Genomic DNA, 22,063 nt, shown 5'->3' on the forward strand with positions numbered 1-22,063 from the left:
CTCTTTTCTTTCCCTTTATTCCTTCCTCTATTTCTCAGCCTCCGGTGCTGACCGTAGCTCCTGTTGCAGGGGGGCACCTAGTCCAAGGCAAGGAACCAAACTTGGTTTCAGGGACGTGTTTGGTGGGTACAGGGTCCTCTGGCTTCACCCAGGAGGTTCCCAGCAAACTCGGCTTTCCTGGCAGCCTCACCTTGAGGTTGTGGATCACCAGTGCAGGATTTCATGAAGCCTTAAAGACTTTTCCTGACTGTTGCGTTCTGGAACAACATGCAGATGGAAAGAGGCTGCTTTGTTCTTGTATCCCCTTCTGTTAAGAGCAGTCTCCTAAACAGAAACTCGGCTCTTTGGTGCTTTCTCGCCGCCGCAGGCTGCTAAAAACAGCCCCCTTGTCCTTCATGGGCCGAGCGGTGGGACCCAAACGCTGCTGCTCCTGCCATCCCAGAGCCCTTCCCGTCGCTCCCTCTGTGTCGCCGGCCGGAGACCAGCGCCCTCAAGGGCTACAGGTACCACAGGAAGAAACACCCGGATATTTACCTGGTTTTCCTCCTTTCCTCCTGATGTCCTTCTCCGTAGCATCTCTGGCACTTTGGACTCTTGATCAAAAGCTCTCTGGCTGAAGCAGCTTGGGTTTTCTTTTCAGAAATTGCTTGGATTTATACAATAGCAGTGTGCTTCCATGTGCTGTAGCGGTGGGTGGATTTAATTCACCTTTCCCAGTACCTTCTTTTCCTAATTACTTTTACTTTTTAGTGGAAGAGAAATGTTAATTTTGGGGCAAAAGAGGATTTTTCACTGTTGCCTTGTGTCAGCAGTGCTGCCACCAGGACTATCCATTGCCTTCAGTATCCAAAGCCTATTCCAGTGCAAGAGCCTGTGGGAGAGCGGGGCTGCAGCTGGAAAATGCTGCTGTGAATGAGGGCCCGTGTGAGGCGGCCAGCCTCACAGCTGCTATTTCAGGGCTGTGGCAAGTTGCTTGAGGCTTTTTAAGGCTGCACCGAGCATCGGCACCACCCGTCTTCCAAGTTGCTGTAAGCGTCCTGGTAAAGCGGTGTCTAAATATAGTGCCATGTACAAGCGTGCCTTTGTTTTTCCCTCCCCGTTGCGTTGTTTTTCTTTCTTCTGATTGTACCTTTGCTCTGTTTAAAGAGGGTAGAGGTTTTCCTGTAAAGTTTTCACTTGAAATATTGGAGTGCCAGCTCAGCCCTGTGAGCTCCGGCGCTGGCCAGGCTCCATGTATCCTTAACCCCGCCGTGGATGCTGGTTCATGCCGAGCATCTAGGAACAGAGCTGTGCCCAGCTGGTCCTTTTTGTTTCCCTTATTTTTTTTTTAATCCCTGCAGCTTCTCTAGAGTTTCCTGCTGCCGAATGGGGTTTGAAGCTGCTGCAAAGACCCCGACAGGCAGCAGGGCCCATGCGTGGCCTATCACCTGCCCGCCCGGCCAGCGCGAAGCCACTCTGGGAGTGGGACGAGCAGCCCCTCGGGGTGCTTAGGAGGGGCGCTTTCCCATGGGCTCTGCTCCTGGATTTATTTTGGGATGAGCAAGCGAGGGCAGCCGGAGCAGAGCAGGCGCGGCCGCTCCGTCCCACCTCTGTGCTCTATTATGCCGGGGATGAGCAGTAAGTTGGACCGGGAGCTGCTCTGGCTTATGAAGTAGGGCTCCTCCCAGTTATTTTTAGCCTGGCCAGCTCCTCCTGCGACTCCCTGTGCTCCGGCAAACAGCCCTGCTTCGGGATACGGAGCGGGAGACACGACCAGGAGCCTGTGGAGGCTACAGGGATCCTCAAACTCCCTCTCTCCTCATGCTGCCCACACTGAAGCAGCCCCACTTCTCTCTTGGCCTGCTCATGTCTGTGTATGTTGGAGGGAATATTGTTTTTTTCCTTAGTTTTACAGGAACCTTTATGTTTCTCCGTTGTACTCACCCCGCACCTCTGGTGCAGCTGACATTGTGGCTCACGGTGCCGTCGGTGCGAAGCCGTGTGTCCTGTGGATGTGTCTGTCTGACTTGGCATCTTGTGAGCAAGAAAAGACCTTAATTCTGAACGACTAGGCCTCAGATTTGCTCCCTGTCTTGTTAGGCTTGCAGGGAATTCAAGCAGTGAACCTTGGTATGCAACCCTGAGCAAGGACTGGAACAGAAAATCGGAGAGAGAATTTGCAGTGTGCTCTGCGACTTGCTCTGCCAAGAACATCCAGCGGCCTCACTGCCAACGTGCACCGAACATGGAAATGTTTTCAGCCTGTCTGCGAAGGATGTCGAATATGTAGGACAGGGGAGGAGTCCAAAGACACAGACCCTGGAGGGAAACGTTCCCCTGCTGCCCTCTCCGAGGCCGGCGTGCGCGATGCTCGTCCGTGGTGAGGAGTCACCTCGTGCCATGTGTCACACTTGTCTTTAGTGTGTGTGTTAGTAACACAGTCCTCATTTGCGTGCAGGAGAAGCAATAAGGAAAAACACAAGACAAGAGGAGTTTCTGTGTTTGGGGCTCTGCCCTGGCCTTGGAGTTGAACGGGTGGCACGTTCCCAGCAGGGACCTTACCAGAGTTTCCCTGTCTTTGCCAGCTGGCAATGTATGGGAGCCATATTGGGCTCCCAGTGGTGCTGGAAGTGTTGCTCCTTCGCACACAATTGGGTCTGTTTGTGAAGGACTCGACGTCGTGCCCAACCCTCGCTGAGCACGTGGTGGTTGGGCAGCAGCCAGTAGGACGCGGCACTGTCAGTTCTTGGGGACACCTTCAGGTCTCACGTTCTGCAGTGGCTGTTGGGGACAGTTTCTTTCCCTAGTTAGTTGCTTGTCCAAGAATTTGCAGATTGCTTTGGAGGTACCTGGTGTTTGAAAGGCTGCATCTCCAAAGCATGTAACGTGGTTTCCTCCTCATCACAACTGCTGTCATCAGTTATCAGAGGGGTTCCTCTGTCTGCCTTGTGGCATGAAATGAGAGTGCTGCCCTCCTGCCTCTCCTGTTTGCTTAAGACTGATCCAGATTTGCTTAGGACTGATCCAGATGTCTTAGATAGGGATTTACACCCTGCTGCTCTTCCCTCGCCGCCCTGTCTGGTGATTGTGGGCGTCCAGGCAGCCCTGGGTTGGGTGATGGCCCCATCCACAAGGCAGGGACCAGTCGTCCTCACAGAGGGGTTTTGCCTCCTACCATCTCGTCTAGTAAAAAATGGGTCCTCCTGCATGGCCAGGCCACCCCCCCGGGTGTTTCTGTCCTCGCTCAGCCTCTCTCCGCAGCCTTAGCGAGTGCTTCTGATGCCCGGTGTAAGGAGGATGCCCTGCCGTGGAAAAGGGGCTCAGTCGTCTGAGCTTTCGCCTCTGGCCTGGATTATCCTGGGACCTCAGTCTCTGTGGGTGGGTATTAAACCGTGTGTGTAAAATCTGCCATTCCCAGGAAATGCCAATCAGCACAAAATGCAGCTCGTGTCCATAGCCGCTTGCTATAGACAGATCAGACCCATCCTTATCTCCACAAGGCCTCTCTGCAATATATATGGACAGATTCGAGATCACTGGTTGTCTTTTTTTAGATGTTTAATGATCTGGGTTTGACACACCTCCGAGATTAAACATGGGCTGCAATTAACAATTCAGCTCCTAAAGACTTAAAATCACTGTCTGCTCCGAGGATAAAGCTCGTCTGTGCTAGAGACAGATTCGTGGCGGCTGCTTAAAGTCTATGGCCTGAGATGCCTTGGTACAAGGAAGTGAACAGAGAACCACCAGCTGTCTTGACTGCCCCTGTCTGCAAGATGCTTTGCTCTCTCCTTCCTCCCTCTCAAAAAGAAAATGCAGTTTCCCTTGTGCATTGGAGAAAGAGCATTTTTTAGCCTCTCAGTTTTCGTGCTTATCCAATACGAATGAATGGATTTGCAAACTAATAGGATTCTTGCTGCTAAATGATCTTGTATTTGAGTGAGGGACTTTAGACTTCACAAACGTTTCCTTTACGTACTGCCTTACGTAGAGAGGAGATGCAGAGCTTGAAGAGGAGACTTGCTTTAGAATCTGGTTAGTGGCAAATGGAGCTTTTCCTCATTGATCTGAGCAGACTGAAGACATGGGGTGTTGACATGACAAACATTTTTTGTTGTAGTGGTTGTTTTTTCCCTCTTTTGGTGTGTGATCCTGGCCCTAGGACACATTCCTAATACAGGTAGCCAGTGTAACTATCATTCAGAGATCCCAGTTTGGGGCAAAGTTTCCAAATAACCGTTTTGCTGTTTCCTGGCTTTGAAGGGGAAGACTTGGAAAGTGTCAAGGAAAATAAGCAAGATGCTTCGTTTCCATAGTTTCTGTATTATTATTCTTTAGGAGGTTCTGCTCAGTTCCCTGGGCAGCTGCATTCACAATCCATCCACACCAAAGTACTTCTGCATGTGCTTAGACTGGGCCCACATCCCTGGTCCCTCTCCAAACCCCGTCTTGCACTAAGAAATAAGATGTTGTGATTCCGTATTCATCAGCAAGGAAACCAGATGGATGCTAGAGCTTGTGCTGAGGCAGGAGGAGCACCTAGTAACACAGATAATGAGAAAAGGGTGCTGAGAAGGAGAGAAATGCAGCATTTTGGTGACCTTTCCCAACTCAACCATTTTAAATCCTGGGATTTGAGTGAGGTTCAGCTCAAAGGAAACTCCAACTGTGTGTGCTGCTGTGTTGTCGTCAGCTTCAGTACGAGCTTTGGCTCTGCCCCTACCCCACTGCCGTGTGCGTGTCCTTTCCGTTGGATTTCCGTGCCGTGAACTGGATCAGAGAGCGCGTCCAGCCTGGAACAGAAACTCCAGGAATGCTTTGTGTTGTGCGTGAGCTGCCGAGCTCAAATGCAACACAACCATTAGAGCTGCTTGATAGCAGCCAGGAGGAATGAACGTTGGCCGTGGCATGAGATGTAAAAGCGTCCCCAGGTTTCGGGGTGGTTGCTTGGAAATGTCTCCCCATGCTGCTGGGAGGCCTCTCCAACATCCACGGATGCTGGACACGCGCTTTGAACCGTTGTATGGCCTTGGACGCGATACAGTTAATCTTCCTTTTTATGAGGAGCTAACTCCTTTTTCCCTCCCTGTTTGCAAGGTAGCCCCCTGAGTTGCCTGCGGTGAGCGGATGTGTCCCCGAGCAGGAGGGGACAGTCCCTGTGGCAGCTGGGCAGGGTGGCGCTGGCGCCTGGTATCGGAGGAGCCCTCTGAGGACAGAGTCCCCGCGGGGTCTGCGGCTACGCGGCGAGACCGGGTGCCAGGTTGGGGCCAGGGTGCCGGGTCCCAGCTGGGATCCCGCTTTCCATTCCTGCGTTTCTGCTGCCCTGTCTGTTCACGTCTCCAGCAGAGCCCCCAGTGCAGCACCCAGCAGCTCCCCTGGCGCTTCTGCGAGCGCAGGGCTCAGGGCGCCTGCTTGGGCTGTCCTGGCGCCTCTCAAACCGTATTTTGGAGCCCATCCTCCTCACCCCCCTGCCCTCTTCTCAGCTGTCCCCTGGGAGGTGTCCTGCGTTTCCTCCTTCCTTAGCTCCCATCCCAAGAGGATTTGGTTCCTGGGGAGTGTTCCTGGCAGGTGGACAGTGATCGTCTTGGTGCTCCCCCTACCCAAGACATCCGCAGGGTACTCGTTCCTCCGCTCCATCCCTTTTGTTCCGGGTGCTGCGGATGGAGTGGCCGGCGCAGCGTTGGGCCCGGGGATGGGAATAGTCTGGTTTCCCTAGCAACAGTGTTCCCTTTAATCACAGGGATGCGGGCTGCAGCTCCGTGTCAGGCGTGCGCGGCGGGTCGGGCTGGTGTCGTGTTTTGCTTCTGGTGGAATAAAGGGTGGAATAAAAACCTGAAGGTCCTTCTGCCCCCGAGGTGATAAAAATCTCCCTAGGTAGATTTTGGAGCCGTTCCAGCAGCAATAGAAATAAGAGATATAAGAACTCCTGCTAAGCTTTTAATGCGTGGCAGGTCCCTGGAGGCTGCAGAAGTCAGGTTTTGAATTCTTCTCGCATGCGGATCACAGATCCCTTTTGCATGCGGATCACGGGATCCCATGGCAGCCCGTGACAGTGCCGCCGGCACCATCCTTCCTTGCCGAGACATGAATCTCGGCTCCGGGATGGGGAGGATTCAAGGGCAGTTTGGGAATAAACCTTCCCCTCCTTCAGGTCGCGCTCAAGTCTTGCTGGGCAGGACCTTTGTGGCTTCCTCAGGCCAGTCTGTGTTATGGAGGCTCAAGAGTTAAGCCTGCTTTTTAGCAGGAGAAAGCAGGAAAAGAAAAACTGCCAAAGACCCAAAGTCTTTCCGCTAGTATAATTTAGACTGACTTCAATCTTCCCTTTACAGAAACGGAGCAAACTATGATATTAGCAGGGCTGCACGTGGAGGAATCGGTTCCTACCTTCATTTTTGAACAGCAATAGGGTTTCCACACGTGTGCTGGGCAAAATGAGCTGGAATAGAAGCATTTTAAAGGAACTTCAGAGGGAAAAAGAGCTTCCCGCTCCAAGGCATGAAGGTGGTGTTGGCACCTGGTACTGATGCTCCTTCCTGGGTAATCCGGGTAACTTCTGGGCTTAGAAAACGGCACAAGGGAGAGCTCCATGGGGAAGCAGGTGCCCGTATTCCTCTAAAGCTGGTAGCATGATGTTGATTTTTCCTTTGTTTATAAATGTTTATAAACATATGGCATCAATAGTGCCATAGGAGACACTCTACCTTCTTTCTGTTGTAATTCTGGTTTCTGGAATCAAAACAATTCCTAAAAGTTCCCTGTGACTGAATGAAAGACCAACCATCTTCTGTGTGGAGGACACTTATGTTCATTTTTTCTTGCCTGTTTGGAGGCTGGGGTGATGCAGCCTTCTCCTTAGCATTCTTTTAGCCAAGGAGTCCTTAAATCCCAGTGTGAGATTTGGTTGGCTTGCAGGTATCTATGTATAATCCAACTTCAGAGTATCTAAAAACTTGTTTGGGACTGAGCATCTTTATTTCAACAACTCACCTTTAATCAAAGCAGCTCAATGGGGTGGATTCCAAACAGCCGGGGAGCTCGGAAAGCCTCTGGTGCCCTGCAGAGAAAGTCCCTTTGGAAGCACACGCACTGACTTGTATTCCCATTCCTGTCATCCTGCACGATCTAATAAGTAAGTGTTTTGAGGAGCTCTGAGGGCGTGAGCACAAGGTAACACTGTGAGGAGGGTGGGTGGCATGAAACTTGTTGAGCTCCTTAAAATAACATTGCCACCACCGGAGGCCTCGGATCCTGCAGCTGTTTGGCTGGAATTTGGTACAAATGGGGACAGGGGCTCCGCTCCGCAGTGACTTTATTGTTGGATTCTCGGGGTGTTGTTTGCATAAATTCCCAAGACCGGCTCTGCCTCCTGCATAAGCCCCGTGGATGAGGTTTTCTTCTGTTCCCCACAAAATTCACGTCCCTGCTGCAGTGAGTCAGGCTTTAGCTGAGGGTGGGCTTTGTAAAACCCTGCCCAGCTGCCTTGTTAGTGCGCCTGGCAGCTGCTGCCTGCTGCTTTCGCAGAACCTGGATTTTGGTGAAAACAACTGAAATCTGGTTCTATTTATGTGCCAGTGTGAATTGAATGCAAAATCTTATACTTTTAAGAGGAAAAATGGGTTCCTTTTGGCTTTGTTTTCTGCAATGCTGTCTTGCCGTGGTGCAAACTGATCTAGCTGATGTCTCCCTGCTCATTTTTTGGGTTGTCTTCTGAAGTATCTTTATTGAAGGGGCAAGAGTGACGTTTTGTGGCTTGTGATGGGAAGGGGAAGGGGAAATTTCCCCATGTTGTGCGTGGTGGAGCAGGGCCCTTGCTGCAATCCTGGGCAGCCCTCAGGTGATGCTGCCTCCTGCTTCCCATGGGCTGCAGTGTTTGTCCAGTGCGTGTGTCTGTATGTATGTGTATATAGAGAAAGGTGCAGGACCTTAAATGCACCCGCGGTGGAGGCAGCTGCTCACTGTGTCCTAACACAGTCCCTGCAGGAACAGCTTCTGCACCAGCATCCAGCTAGCAAGGACACCAGTTCTCCTGACGTCCTTTCCTGCAGAAGTTCCACGAGGATTTCTGTAGGAATGGCTGATTTGGCTTTCCATGCCACCCTGCTGCCCTTTGGTTTGGGAGGAGGCGGCTGTTTAAGGACAACCAAGGCAGGGCCAGTTAGGATTTCGTTTTTGGCAGCTGGCCTGTTCACTTGTGCTCCCAGTCCTCTTGTTCCCGAGAGAGCTGGAAGGATTTGCATTTTCCCTGAGCTTCATATTATCTGTGATTGCTGACCCAGCACAAGTGTCACCTGTGCTGGTTGCACACAAAAACCACGGCCTAAACATCCCTAAACTCAGACTGTGGAAGCTCTGAGGAGCCTGCAGAAGGAGTTTTTCTGATGCTTTCAAGGAGAAAAAAACTCTGATTAAATGAATACCGATGTTAGATATTAAGGACTTGATATTTTAGAATCTGCCAAGTGAAGCAAGTGAGCTTAGCGCCAACATGAGTTTAGTGAATTTACGCCTCCGCTTGGTCTATATTTACCTGTGGATTTACAGGTAAGCAAGGCTGCTGGTGGGAGGCAGGTAGCGGCCTCGGTCCAGCTCGCCCCTAACCCTTGTGCTCGGTGTTGCAGATGCTCCGTTCGGCGCCACGCCGCCGGGCTACGCGTTCGACGCGGACCGCGCCGAAGAGCAGCGGCGCCACCATGACATGATGCCCTTCATCGACGACTCGCCCTCCTCCTCGCCCCACCTCAGCTCCAAGAGCCGCGGCAGCCGCGACACCCTCTCCTCGGGCTCCCTGGAGTCCACCAAATCGGTGAGTCCCTTCCCGGCCTTTCCTGGAAGAGCCTTGGAGGAGGGTGATGGGGGGCAAGGAGCGAAGGCCGGGACTGCTGGCCTGGTGGGACAGGCTCTCTGGTGTCCGATGGTGGTGTCTGCTACACGCAGTTTATTTTAAGTTAAGCTGCAGCTTCACTCCGATGTTGAGTCCAGAGACTTCAGGGGTGAGCGCCATGTACATATTTTCAAAACTGAGTTTTTCACCCTTTTCATGAATTTATTTGAAGGGAATCAGTGAATAATTGCTGCTAATTGGCCTCTAAATACCAGATATTTGGAAAAGAGACCGAGGGGCAAAACACCCTGCATTGTGGATGTGTTGGGGGGTGTTGGATGTGTGCATTTGTACTGTGTTTTGTCATTGCCTTTCGCAAGGAAAATTAGGTATTTTCAGGTAAGTTAGAGACTCGGAATAAATCATGTAGAACAGGAGATTGGTTTTCTGCCCTCTGGAAAGAGAATAAGAGGAAACAAAACTCCCAGCTCTGAACTCTGGTGACTTTCTGTAGGAAATGGCAATGACTCATAAGGAGTTTTACTGTTCGCTTTTGCTTTCTAGATTGTAGAGCTCTTCAATTCCACATCCCTGTTTCCCTCCCTATCTCTGTCATCTGCACACTTCTCTTGTGTTGAAGTCGTTTGTCCTTGTGTTATTAAGTGGTTTTACAACCGTAGCTTCCTTCACATTGTGCTTCCAAGAAAGTATAACCACCCAACCTTGAATTGCTGTATTATAAATAACAGTTAGAAATCTATCATACAAGTTATTTAATGTATATATTGACTTCACATTGTTGCATCTTATTAATCAAGGTGTCATGGGAGAAGATGATGGATATTTTACAGATAGCAGGGTATATGTAAATCAGCACCATCACTTCTTATCAAACAGTTTTATTCATCTTGCATCAAAATGATTTCCAGAGTTTGACGAGCTCCACGAGCCAGGCTCTTTAGCATACATTATGTACATCCTCTTATCATTATGTACATCCTCTTATCACATTTTAAGTTAAGTGGTTAAGTGCCACATCATATGTCTCCTTACCTTTTCAGGATGGATGTTGGATTAAAAGGCTTGCGTGAGACAGTGTTCTTGGTCTTCTCATTTACAAAATTGAGTTTTCAGGATCTCTTGAAACATATTCAAGTACATAGATTGCTGATTGATGTTTGATCATTTGAATTGAATATAACGCCTAGGATCTGGCCAGCTGCTTGTGCTTTAACTTGTTAATTCTGAGATGCTTCCTTATCTCTCAAGATGCGATTTCTTGTAATAGACCAGAATTCTTTTTGAATGAAGAAGCAGCCACATAAACCTTAAAGCTTCATGAGCATTTTAATATCAGCCTGAGACATTGCTAGGGTATGTGTTTGAGCATGGAGGAGAAATGTGGTGTGACTGCATAGGGCTGAGAATCACCTTCAAAGAGGCAGTTGTCGCAGTGCCTGCGTGGCTGGTGGCCTGGAAGAGACAGTGCCTAATGTCTCCTCACCTTGATTCATTGGAATATTGATCCATAAACCTCCCCTCCAGGTTCATTTTGATCCGTAAATGGCTGCGCCCTGCTCTTTGGCTCTCCAGTCCTTCCAGGAGAGCAATGTTTTGAAATCATCTTACAATGTCCGTCCTCCACGAGGATGCAGTAGTAACAATATTACTTATTACTTTTAGTCCTTGCAATTGAAAACTCTATTTTCCTTTGTGTCTTGGCTACTGACTTCATTTCTTTCTTGCCATTTAATTTATGTGCTGTATTTTTCATACTGGATTCTCTCTCTTTGTATCTCTTTTTTTCCCCTTCTCCTTTCCCTGGCTTTGTGGTGTTCCTAGCATTCTTTCTTTCTTCCAGAAGGGAAGTTTTATTGCTCCCATAAGCAGGAGGGGTCCTGAGAGCGCCGGTCACGAGGAGGGTCCGTCACCAGGAGGAACAGTCTGACCTCAGGACGGTGGCAGTTCCTGCCAAACAAGTTACCCCTCCTGCCATCACCAGTAGTTAGATGACTTGTTGCTGCAGTTATGTTTTCAGCTGTCAGAAGAGACATTAGGAGGAAATTCAAGTGCCAAGGGCACTGTAAGGAGCCAAGCACATCAAATATGTGTGACCAGAAGCTTGGAGTAGCAGGGCGGGCATCTCTAATTTTGCTACACTTGATTGTAAGCAAATTATTTTTGTTTACGTGGGCTTGCTTTGTAGTTAACCTCCTTGTCCTCCTGCATCTTCTTAGGTGGCTGCAATTGCTCTGAGAAGTTCAGATGATCTTTATGACCAGAGATCACCAGTTACTCTGTGCATTAGCACAACATGTGTGCTGTAGGTAGCACTTTCACAGAACGCCAAGTTTGCAAAATTCGGGAATTTTGAAGTGACTTAATTGGGGAATTAAGAAGTGACTGCAGTGTCCAGCCCTGCTTGTGCCTGTGACCTTCCCTTGAATCTGTAGCAGATTTGGAGGCGCTCGGTCCTGCCTGGTTCCCCTGCCCCGTCCCGCGCGTGCGGCGCTCGCTGGCCGCAGGGTTTGCGCTCAGGGCCACGCGGCGCCCTGGCTGCAGGAGGCTGCAGCTCTGCCCCGAGCACAGGACGAGTCGTTCCCTGATGGCAGCGGTGGCTGCAGGCAGTGCCGGGTGCTCCCGAGGGCGTCCTCGTTCCCGCCGTGCCCCCGGCCAGGGAGCGGAGGCGCTTGCCGGCCGTGCGGGCAGGTTGCAGGGTTCGCACGGCTGCTCGTTTGGGTGCTGGATGGGAGGTTCCTAATGGTCCTCCGAACCAGCTACTAGCTCCTCATGCAGTTCTGGCAGTAAGAAAAATACAGCACATAAATGGCAAGAAAGAAATGAAGTCCGTAGCCAAGACACAAAGGAAAAGTTTTCAGTTGCAAGGACTAAAAGTAATAAGCATCAGGCATGGGAATTGTCTGTTTTAATTGTAAAACCGTCCCCTTGATACTACTGCATCCTCGTGGAGGATGGACATTGTAAGATGATTTCAAAACACTGTTCTCCTGGAAGGACTGGAGAGCCAAAGAGAAGGGAGCAGCCATTTATGGATCAAAATGAACCTGGAGGGGAGGGTTATGAAGCAATATTCCAGCAGGGGGAAGAGCCGGAGCGAGGCCCTTCCTGAGCCCATGGAGAGGGGCAGCCGAGCCTGGCCCTGTAACACAGTCATTGCCCTGAGTGCAGGAAGCCCCGGCTTCCTTATCCAGCGTCATTCCCGACGCAGCGTGGATCAGGAGGAGCTGGTCCACGGAGCCGCTGAATCCCGGCTCGCAGTAATTGAACACACAGGCCGTGCCAACCTGGTTAGTAAACTAAGTGCTCGGGGTGACGAGCTGTGACACGCGGCAAGCGGTGGCCGCGGGCTGGCGGCGGCTCCCCTCCCTGGCACCTCCTGGGCTTTCATCCGCTCCGGCTGCCTTGGCTTCCACCTGCAACGTTGCCCTTGGATCGGGGCTCAGTCCTCGGCGCTTTAATCTCTTTGGGGCAGCAAGAAGCAGCAGCCAGGTGAGCAGGAAACAGCAGTAGGGAATCGGTGAGACGCCTTTCCGTGGGCCTTGCACCACCTTCCCTCCGTCTCCTGGGTTTCGTTTCTTCTTTGCCCCAGCCGAGCACTGGTTTCTTGCCTGGGGCCATGGGGCTCCTGTGCCTGATAGGGCTCCTCAGGTGCCTCAAGCTTGGCTTGTAACAGAGATTTATTCCTCAGCGTGTGGGCAAAGAGGCAGCCAGGAGAATGGAGAAGGGCCACAAATAGGTGCTAGAGATAGAGTGACAACGTGAAAAACAGGTGGAGTCATCCGAGGGAAAGGGCTGCGCGAGGCAGGCAGGGGAATGGGGTCCTCTGCTAATGAGGACGTTCGGATCCTGCTGGGAACAAAGGAGTGCTTGGACCTTGCTGGTGGCAACCAGGAGGGAAGAGAAAGGTCCCTAGAGTCTCCTTGGAGCCGTTTCTCTCCCTAGAAGTGGATCCTTAAGGAAGGGGATGAGGGTTCAGGTGGATGGTGCCGCCTCGAGAACAGGCTCATAAATCAGAGCTTTGATTTGCAAAGGGAGAGCTGCTGTCACCGTCGTGATAGCGAAGGCTGAATCATTTCAATGACTTGCCGTTGTGCACTGCTCTGCACAGATGTTATAGACGTACCCGGATGGTTTTTAAACCCTCAGCTCCTCCAGGAGAAGCTGCGAGGACGGCGACGGAGCTGGGTCCACATTGATGGGTGCCGGCAGCTCAGCAGCGCCGCTCCTTTTCCTCAGTGCTTCTTTGTAAAGAGGCATTTTCCTGTTGTAAACGTTGGAAGAAACGTTTGGGAGCCAAGAAGCGCCATGTTATCCTTGTGCCAGCGTCACTGGGAGCTTCTCGCACTGCCGGCCGGGCGTCCCGAGCTGAAAGGAATCGTTGTTGGGACATCCCGGCACCGGCGGTTCCCTGTTTGCACTGCGCCTGGCAGGCGGCCCCTGCGTTGCACATCCAGGGACTCTTTGTGCAGAGATCCCAGGGAACGGTGCCGCTCCCAGTGCCCGGTAGCCCCGCAGGGTCTGCTGCAGCAGCCGTTTTACCAGGCCTTTATCACAAGTGGAGCGTTCTTTCCTTTCCCTTTGATTTTTGCGTGTATTCTGCCTGTGACCACCAAATTCCAAGCCCTGTCTCCTTGAGATGCCCTTTCCAGATTTAAAACACGCTGAGCTGCTTATGGAGCCTCCCCGAGGGGAGGCCGGGAGGCCCGGGCAGGAGCTGCTTCCCACCTACTGCCTGAGAGGGGTGCAAATTTCCTTCATTTCCTCAGAACAGCGTCCGTCTGCCACTTGCATTCGAGAGGTGTTGGCGGGATTTGCCGCCTCACGTGGTTTTTCTGGAGTAGCTGCTATGAGCTCTTTGAGGCTCGAAAACAGCTCATGCAATTCAGTGAAAGCGCTGAGAAATGAGGGCGGTTATTGAGGAGCCAAAATACCTGGAAGCGCGAGGATCCGCTGGGTTCCTGGGCTCCGCGCGGGCTCCGACCGCGCGTCTTGAGTCTTCAGTTGCATGTGGAGCCTGAGCGTCTAAGCGAGGCACCAGTGGTGGGTGACCAAAGCTGTGAATTGTCTCCTAAGTGTCATCAGTTGCTGGTAAATAGAAATGTGCAAGAATGGTTTTATTGCTAGATATATTTGCAGAAACTGGGCACCGAGCACCTTCTTGGCAAGCAAACTGAGTGAGTCGGCTGTGCTGCATGTTCAGGGGGTCGTTTTCTTCCTCACAATCTCTCCACAGAGTGAACCGGACTTGGAGAAGGGCTTGGAGATGAGGAAATGGGTCCTGTCGGGAATCCTGGCCAGCGAGGAGACCTACCTGAGCCACCTGGAAGCTCTGCTGCTGGTAAGCACAGTGGTGGGTGCAGCAATTCCCAGAACCTCCCGCTTGTCCCTTGGTCACCACGGGCAGTGGTGCCTGTGCTTCCTATTGGAGATGGGGAGGCCTAAGGAAAGGCCTGGATGTGGCTCAGCCAGGGTGTATTTGGTGCATCCAGGAGCCCCATTTCTCAGTATCCTGTGATAATTATGAGCCACGCTGCTGTGCAGTTGGATAGAGATGAAAGAAATGGAGTGCAAAGGGATTTTAATCACACCATTAATTTCCTGGGAAAACCAAGAAACCTGGGGTGCCTGATCCCCATGAGAGCCTTTGTCCATGTCTCACTTTTGGGAGCTGTGTGAATGCAAATTTTTCCGATTAATTGGATGAAAAACAAGTCTTCAGAGGGATACGTTGCAATGCGGCTGGGGTGATTGTGCTTGCTTTGCATGGCAACAATTTCCTTGATTCCTCGTTTCAGCCCATGAAGCCTCTGAAAGCAGCTGCCACCACCTCCCAGCCGGTGCTGACAAGCCAGCAGATCGAGACCATCTTCTTCAAAGTGCCTGAGCTCTACGAGATCCACAAGGAGTTCTACGATGGGCTCTTTCCGCGAGTGCAGCAGTGGAGCCACCAGCAGCGCGTCGGGGACCTCTTCCAGAAGCTGGTGAGCCTGGGTGCACGGCCGAGGCGCCGCTTGCATCGCCCTGCACAGGCTGGAGGGGATGAAAGCCGCGGGCTGGCTGGGGCAGCAGCCTCCTGGCTCTGCCTCGCCGCCGGGAAGGGCAAACGCAGCCGTTTCATTGCCTTTAATTAAAGGCTCCGTTGAGGCTAGGCTGGTAATACAAACACGGCTTTACACAAGGCCTGAATCTCCAGGGTGTCTGCACTGTCATCAAACCATTTGCTTGAGAGGAAGGTGGTGTTAAAAAGGGTGGGTTTTAATACTGGCAGCAACACGTTTCTCCTCTTTGCTGAGCTCTCTTGCACATTCACCCTCTCTCCGTGGTGCTTTGCTTGACCTTGAGCTGCTTTTTTTCCTGCTTTCTGGTCATCACCTTTGGCTCTGCCTTCCTCCCGCCGTCTCGGCCTCGATGTTCGTCCTGCTGTGCTGCTGATGTGGTGAATCTTTTGCTGAGACTCCCCTGAGCAATTTCAGCAAAATCCTCGGAGTGCAGAACAGGACAAAGACACATAAAGCATCTTCCCGAGGCCAAATTCACATTGCTGGCTTTCTGAGCCAGATGACAAATTGTTTGCATTCTAGGAGATTCCTTTGCCCTCCCCTTAGCCTCTCCCCTAGCGTGTGCAGAAAGCAAAGGATTAGAGGAGCTGCTTTTTCCTTTTAGAAAATAAAAGAATCCCGGCATTCCTGAGGTGCCTCCAATTCTCGGGATAGGAGTGACATTCCAGCGCGGGGTTTATTGGTTGGGGAGTGCATTTTATCAGGGCCACTCAATTGTTAGCAGCTGTGGAGCCCAGCGTCAGCTCCATCCCCTCCGGAGCGGGATATGGGCCTGGAGGAGGAGGATTTCCATGCGACCCAGCAGCTCGGGATGCAGCTTCGGATCCTGCCTTTCACTGCCAGCATATTTGAGTCCGGAGGGGGTGAAGCTGGTGCCCTGGTGAGGAGCTCGTGGTGTGCAATTTGAGCAGCCAATTCACCAAGACACAAGCACCTGCTGCTGCTTGTGGAGGCCCAGGCTGCTGGAAGGGGAGACTTGGCTGCGCTGAGATGATAGGGCGGTAACGAAGGTAGCACTAATTGGGGAAGATGTATTCCTTGCTGCTTGTGGCTTCCAAGCGAGCTTTGACTCACTGCACTGCTACTAAGGCCCTTATTTAAGGCTTTCTTGCTGATGGGGATCGCAGGCCTGGGCATCAGGCCCTTCTGGCACTCGCCTTGTGTGTTCCTCAGATTTTGAGGTTTTGCCTTTTTAACAGAAAGGGTAGTTTTGATGGATTTGTGTTGGAAACAAAGCAGCAAATTGCTTTATTGCAGGCAGCTCTGCGCTACCTGAGCAGCCTGTTTCTGGTGGCTGGGCTCAGTGTCCATGGGAGCTGCAAACCCGCTGCTGGATGAGACGGAGCTGCTCACTCCTGCAGTGAGAGACAGCAAAAGCAGCAGGAATGAGGAGGCCTCTGACAGGAGCTGCATCAAATGCTTGGGAGCAGACTTGTTTACTTGTGCTTGTGTCGTGCAATCTGATGATAAATGCCGGAATCCCTGTTATTATCCCGAGTCCCTGGGAGCATTCATTTCCTTTAATATCTTGTGAAGCAAAGCACTGTAGCTGGAAGTTGGAGGCAGTGAAGGCAGGGAGTTTCAGGACTGCTTGTGACCTTCCAAGAAACAGGAGCCATTTGGAACATCCATACCAAGTAGTCCACCTTTTTCCAGGTGTAACTAAGGGGAGATTCGTCCTTCTGCAGTGGGGCAGATGGGAAGACATCAGCAGTGGAATGTAATATACTTCTCATTTTTGTGAGATATTTTGAAAAACAAAAGTTTTTTTAATTAGGAAAGAAACACTTTAGTTCTTTAGGAGTGAAGAAATGTTTAAGAAAACAAATATTATCACTAGTATTTTTCAGAAATACCAAATACTTTTTCTAAAACTGAAAATCACTTTTTTTTTTTTTTAACCAAAGCTCTTTTACTTTCAGTGTGTCCCTTTTAAACGCAAAAGGAAGAACTAGCACCAGCAGTTTCTTTGCAAGCTTTATTGCTCTGCTCGGAAGCTCCTTTTCTAATGGAAAATGTTTTCACAAGGGCGTGCTCGGAAGGGGAGAGAGGAAGCTTAAGCAGACTGCTTAGGAGTACTAAGAAATCGGAAAAGCAGCCGGGAAGGGAGCAGCTCTGGAGCTTTGCTGGGCTGGCCGCGGCCGAGCGCGGCTCCCCTAAGCCCTGCAAATGAGCAGTAATGGGGCCAGCTGCTTTGCAGGGAACGGTGCCCCGTGGCGGCTCCGCTCGGCTCGGCCGGATCATCCCTGGCGTGAAGCGAGCGCCGTTTGACTTTGCTCCCGACAGTGGCATTTTGCATGAGGGCCGAGATTAATTCCTAATCTGCCTGTGCAGTACGCCCTGGGCTGCAGCTTGCTGTCCTTTTGCCTCTGTTAGCTGGAGAAACCGCGCGGGGCCCGGTCCTGAGAGCGGCCTTCTTTCTTTGCTGAATAGTTGCCGAGTTTTGGGGTGAAAAGCTGCGTTTTGGTGGAGCCCTTGGCAGCGCTAGTGGGCGTGCGCTTGGGAGCCAAGGTGGCCGCAGCTCTGCCATGCAAAATCCGTCCCGCAATCCAGGCGCTCTTGGGAGCCTCCCAGGGATTCCCCAGGCTGGATCTTGCGTTCCCTGGCATGAACACGGCTGCGATGCGAGTCAGCAAACAGGATCAGGGCTAAGTCCTGGTGATTAATAGGGGCTTATTGCTGGGCTCGGAGGGCTGCTCTGGCTTCATCTGGAGCAAGGCCTTCCAGGCAGCCAGGCTGGGCTCCGACACTGCCTACCCTATTTGCAGCACTCTCCTGCCTTTATAATTTTGCTAATGCAGATACAGGCTAGGATCTGGGGTTGTTTCAATGTGTCCCCCCTCTGCCATGCACACTGAGGCCAACAAGTAGCTGGGGTCACATTTGTGCTGCTAGGGTGAATCATTCCTGTCTGATTCATGTTTTGTGGCAAATAACCAGCAGCTCCTGTTACATCCAAGAGCTAAAATATTAATAGATGCTAATCTGGCAATCCGGAAGGGAAAAAGAGCTGGCAGGAATATGGATGTGTCATCCTCCTGGGCCAGCAAAATGAACTAGCCCAGGGTGGAGGGAGCTGGATGTGGGGCAGCACCTGCCCCGGTGGGGCCGGAGCCGTGTGTGCGGCCCTGCTCAGCGTTCCTGGAGGCTCTCCGGGCTGGAGGGAGGCGGTGGGATCTGGGGATGCTCTGGTGGGATCTGGAGGTGCTCCGGTGTCAGCGTTCCCGCTCTGTCCCCGCAGGCCAGCCAGCTGGGAGTGTACCGGGCCTTCGTGGATAACTACGAGGTGGCCATGGAGACGGCCGAGAAGTGCTGCCAGGCCAACGCGCAGTTTGCTGAAATCTCGGAGGTAACGGAATCCGGAGGTAACGGAGTCCGGAGGTAACGGAATCCTGGAGGCAGTGCCAGGGCGCTCGGAGCACAAGCAGGGCCGCTGCTCCTGCCCGGAGCTCCACAGTCCTGGTGGCTGCGGCGGCACCAGCACCTCCGGATGCGCCACTTCCACCCAGCTCCTTGCCGGGATTTAGGCTGTGGTCTCGGAGCAGGGATCCATGGGCAGCCCTCACATGTTCCCCCAGGGAATCCCGCCATAGCAACCAGCACTGCTCCGAATTGGCACCTCCACGTGCTCCTAGGGGGGCAAACTGTATCGGAGCAGCCGATGTATCTCTGGGGCTAACGGTGCCGCTGACACTGATGCCAGAGGCCACCCTTGCTGGCTGGCACCGTGTCTATGAGGGGAGCTGCAGGCATCGCTGCTTTGCAGAGGAGCAGAGGGCAGCGCTGGGAAGCCTCTGTTGGAAACTGCAGGGGTGTCGGGCATCGTGTTCAATGGGATGTGTGGGGATGCTCCGATTTCCTCCCGTTGGGCAGAGCACTCAGGGCCCAGGTTCTTCGAAGGCTTCCCGGGCCCCCCGCCCTGCCTGCAGGGCACGGGCGCCTTGCGCTGCAGGGAGTCGTGGAGTCGGCTGCCAAGAAAACAGGAGCTCCGCAGGGATGGCCTTGAACACAAGCAGATAAATATCAGAGCTGGGTGATATTGGGGGTGTTTATTTGGGGAGAAAAAAAAAAGCTGCTGGGTACACACAATATTGCACAGCCTTCAGATCTGCATGAGGAAGAGGTGAAATCAAACCTTCCCTCTGTGCTGACATGAGAGCCGCCTGTTGGCACCTGCTGTGCTGCTCAGGACAGCCAGTGTCTCCGTTTCCCCCTGTCCTGGGGTTTCCTCCGGGTTCTGCTCCCTTATCTGGCCTCTTCTCTCCTCCACTTGCAGCAGCTCATTAGTCAAGGAGCTTCCCCAGCACTTGCTTTGCTTTCAGTACTAAGCTCCATCCCATGGACTCTTCCATTTATTCATAATAATATATCAGTAGTAATACAGTAGCCCCTACAAGACAGAATGGAGATTAAGGCCCCCTGGTGCTCCATGTAAATGCGATCCCTGCGTTTTGCCTCTTCCTGCAGGGTAATCCCGAAATCCTGGCAGTTCCTACTGCTTTTGGAGTGATGGTGCTGGCGCGTTTGTGTCTGTGTCCTGCTGAGGACTTGGGAGCACTCGCAGCATGTTAATGCACAGAGCCTCAGTCCCTGCGCAGAGCAGCAAGTCGCAGCCCTTCTCCTGTCCTGCCAGGAGCAGAGGAGTCATTAGCCCAAGGCCACTGAGCTCTGGGCAGGGGCAGAGGGGGCCAGACCCCGTGCCTTATTTGTTGGTGCTGCACACGTGCTGCGACAGTGGCCGGGCCTTCATGGCCCTGTCGTTCTCTGCAGGTGACTGACGTCTCCACATCCCTGTGTGGATGGTTCCCTGCGTTGCTGCATCCCTTGTTATAAAGCAGGTTTCGTAGGGGTGCGTGTATGAGAGCTGCGCGGGGGCCGTGACGGGGCAGTGGGGCTTCACCAGCACGAAAGCCCCTTTTCCCTTGGGCAGCGATCGGGCTGTTGTCTGTGCAGGCTCAGGGCCTCCCTCGCAGGGGCAGAGAGTCTCTCACATTCACACGGGATGCTCCAAGGTGGTGGCCGTTTTGCAACGTGGCTTTTCTTTTTCCTTTCAGAATCTGAAGGCTAGAAGCACGAAGGACTCAAAGGATCAGACGACGAAAAATTCCTTGGAAAGTGAGTGATCATGCAGAGGAGCCTGTGGTTTGTCAGGACAGGGCCGGGACTGTTGCCAAAACCTCCGTGTCCCCTTTTGTCCTTAATAAATGCCAGGAGGTGATGGAGTCTCTCCCGGCTCTGCCTGGGGAGGCAGCTCCCATTTGCTCATGGCAGAGCAGCACGGGGAGCCCCAGTCTGGCTTAAATAAACCCAAGCGATCCCTATGGGCAACAACAGGCTAAGCAAAGGCTTGCCAACATCTTAGGAGACTGGCGGTGCAAACGTCAGCCTAAAAATGCTTTTATGTATTTATTTCCTTAGGCTAGCACCTGCAGAGGCTGGTTGAGATTGGGTGCCTGCCTTTATACACGCACGGAGTAAATGGTAGCCCATGCTCCAAGGCTCTTCCTTCCCGGCTCGCACTGGGGCTAATTCCATTCCTTTTCCGGCCCGCTGTCAGATTTCGGAAGCTCCCTGCAGTGTCCCGCAGCGCTCCAGAAGGCAGGGCTGCCCTGCCAGCCTGTGGGAGCCTCCCTGGCAGCGTGGAGAGCCCAAGGGCCCTGGGAGCAGGCAGGGTGCACGGAGGGAGCGACCCTTGCTCGCTCGCGGACCGGGTGCTCGCAGAGGGGCGTTTTGCCATGGAGGACACTCGTGTCCTCGGGGCTTCATTGCCTGTGCAGCACGTTAGCTTTGGAGAAGGGAACCTCCTCATTTTCTCATGTTCCTGCTGCTTTCTCCCCAGCCCTGTTGTACAAGCCGGTGGACCGAGTGACACGCAGCACGCTCGTCCTGCACGTAAGTACCCGAGGGGCAGCTCGAGGCCCCTGGCTCCCCTGTTTTGGCCTTTCAAACTTTCTGTGGAGCTGCCGGGCTGCAAAAATGAAGCTGAAAAGAGGCATGCAAGCCTCTCTCTGCACCGAGGAGAGGAAGCCCGTAGATAGGACCATAGATAGGCCTCTCCAGCAGTGCTGCTGAGAAGCACAGGGCATGGTCTTCTCCCTCAGTAGACAGAACTTAAATCTGTAAGGAGAGGCTGGCGAAACCTCTCCCAATGGGAGGCTGGAGGCCCAATGATGTGGTTTGAGGCTCTCAGAGCTTCCTCCTGGCGCGCGTTGCCGACAGTGCCGCTGTCCTTCCCGCCGGCAGGATTTGCTGAAGCACACACCGGCCACGCACCCCGACCACCCGCTGCTGCAGGACGCCCTGCGCATCTCGCAGAACTTCCTCTCCAGCATCAACGAGGAGATCACGCCGCGGCGGCAGTCCATGACGGTGAAGAAGGGCGAGGTGAGGGCGCTGGCACCGACTGCTTGCACAGCTCCCGCGTCCGGGCTGTGCGTTCCCGCTGCGCTCTTCCCTTGCTTGTTGCTAAGATACCCTTGGTGCAGTGTCCTTGTTCTCCGAGCATGGAGAGCAGCTCTGCCGTTTTCTGCTCGGAAAACTCTGTGGAAATCCAGAGGGAAAGTAGGTTTTGGGGTCTTGGCATTGTCGTAATTATTTATGTTACACATCATCGCTCTAATGCGTATTCATATTCCTGTGCGCAAGGGAGAACTTTTGTTTTTACCTGTGAATTGAGACCGGAGTGTCTGGGAAGAGAAAAAGGGAAGGATACATCTGAAATCACAACAGATTGGGAAAGAGCAACACCCCCAGCAGTTTTCTACAATCTTCATTCTCTCATTGACATTCACGTCGTGAACGCTCATTTCTAAGGAGCGGTGTCGTAAACGGAACTCGGGAGCAAAACAAGTGGATTAGGCTGGGAACGTTAAGGGAGGCTCTCAGGGTGTGAGACAGCTCTGAGCTCTGCGAGCGAGTGGCCGGGGTGCCGGAGGCGCTAAAGGGTGTGCGGTTCCCTCACCTGCCTGTGCCGGTGTGCCAGGAAAGAGCGAAGCCCTGCAGGCTTTGCCGGGCCCGAGTCGAGTCGTCTGCCTCGGAATTTGTTTGCATTTGGTCCTTTCCTAAGGGCCGAGACTGACAGAAGTGTTGAGACTAGGAGGCTAGATCGAAGGGAAGCGCAGCCCACGTGTAAGTGAGATTGCGGTGTCAGGGCACTGGCTAATCCCAAACTTCCTGTATGGAT

At 52.7% G+C, this 22,063-nt stretch overlaps 1 protein-coding gene across 1 annotated transcript in view; it reads left to right on the forward strand.

Annotated features, from left to right (window-relative positions):
- BCR (BCR, RhoGEF and GTPase activating protein) overlaps nucleotides 1–22,063 on the forward strand; it is a 67,854-nt gene that overhangs the window by 22,127 nt on the left and 23,664 nt on the right. The window contains exons 2-8 of the mRNA XM_026037641.1: nucleotides 8,598–8,782; nucleotides 14,055–14,159; nucleotides 14,617–14,802; nucleotides 18,122–18,229; nucleotides 19,935–19,995; nucleotides 20,720–20,772; nucleotides 21,124–21,264. Coding sequence (XP_025893426.1) covers nucleotides 8,598–8,782; nucleotides 14,055–14,159; nucleotides 14,617–14,802; nucleotides 18,122–18,229; nucleotides 19,935–19,995; nucleotides 20,720–20,772; nucleotides 21,124–21,264 — 839 coding nt within the window. The remainder of the gene's footprint in view (nucleotides 1–8,597; nucleotides 8,783–14,054; nucleotides 14,160–14,616; nucleotides 14,803–18,121; nucleotides 18,230–19,934; nucleotides 19,996–20,719; nucleotides 20,773–21,123; nucleotides 21,265–22,063) is intronic.

The sequence above is a fragment of the Nothoprocta perdicaria genome, unplaced genomic scaffold (genome assembly GCF_003342845.1).
Source record: "Nothoprocta perdicaria isolate Ctin4 unplaced genomic scaffold, notPer1 scaffold_2, whole genome shotgun sequence".
NCBI classification, from domain to species: domain Eukaryota; kingdom Metazoa; phylum Chordata; class Aves; order Tinamiformes; family Tinamidae; genus Nothoprocta; species Nothoprocta perdicaria.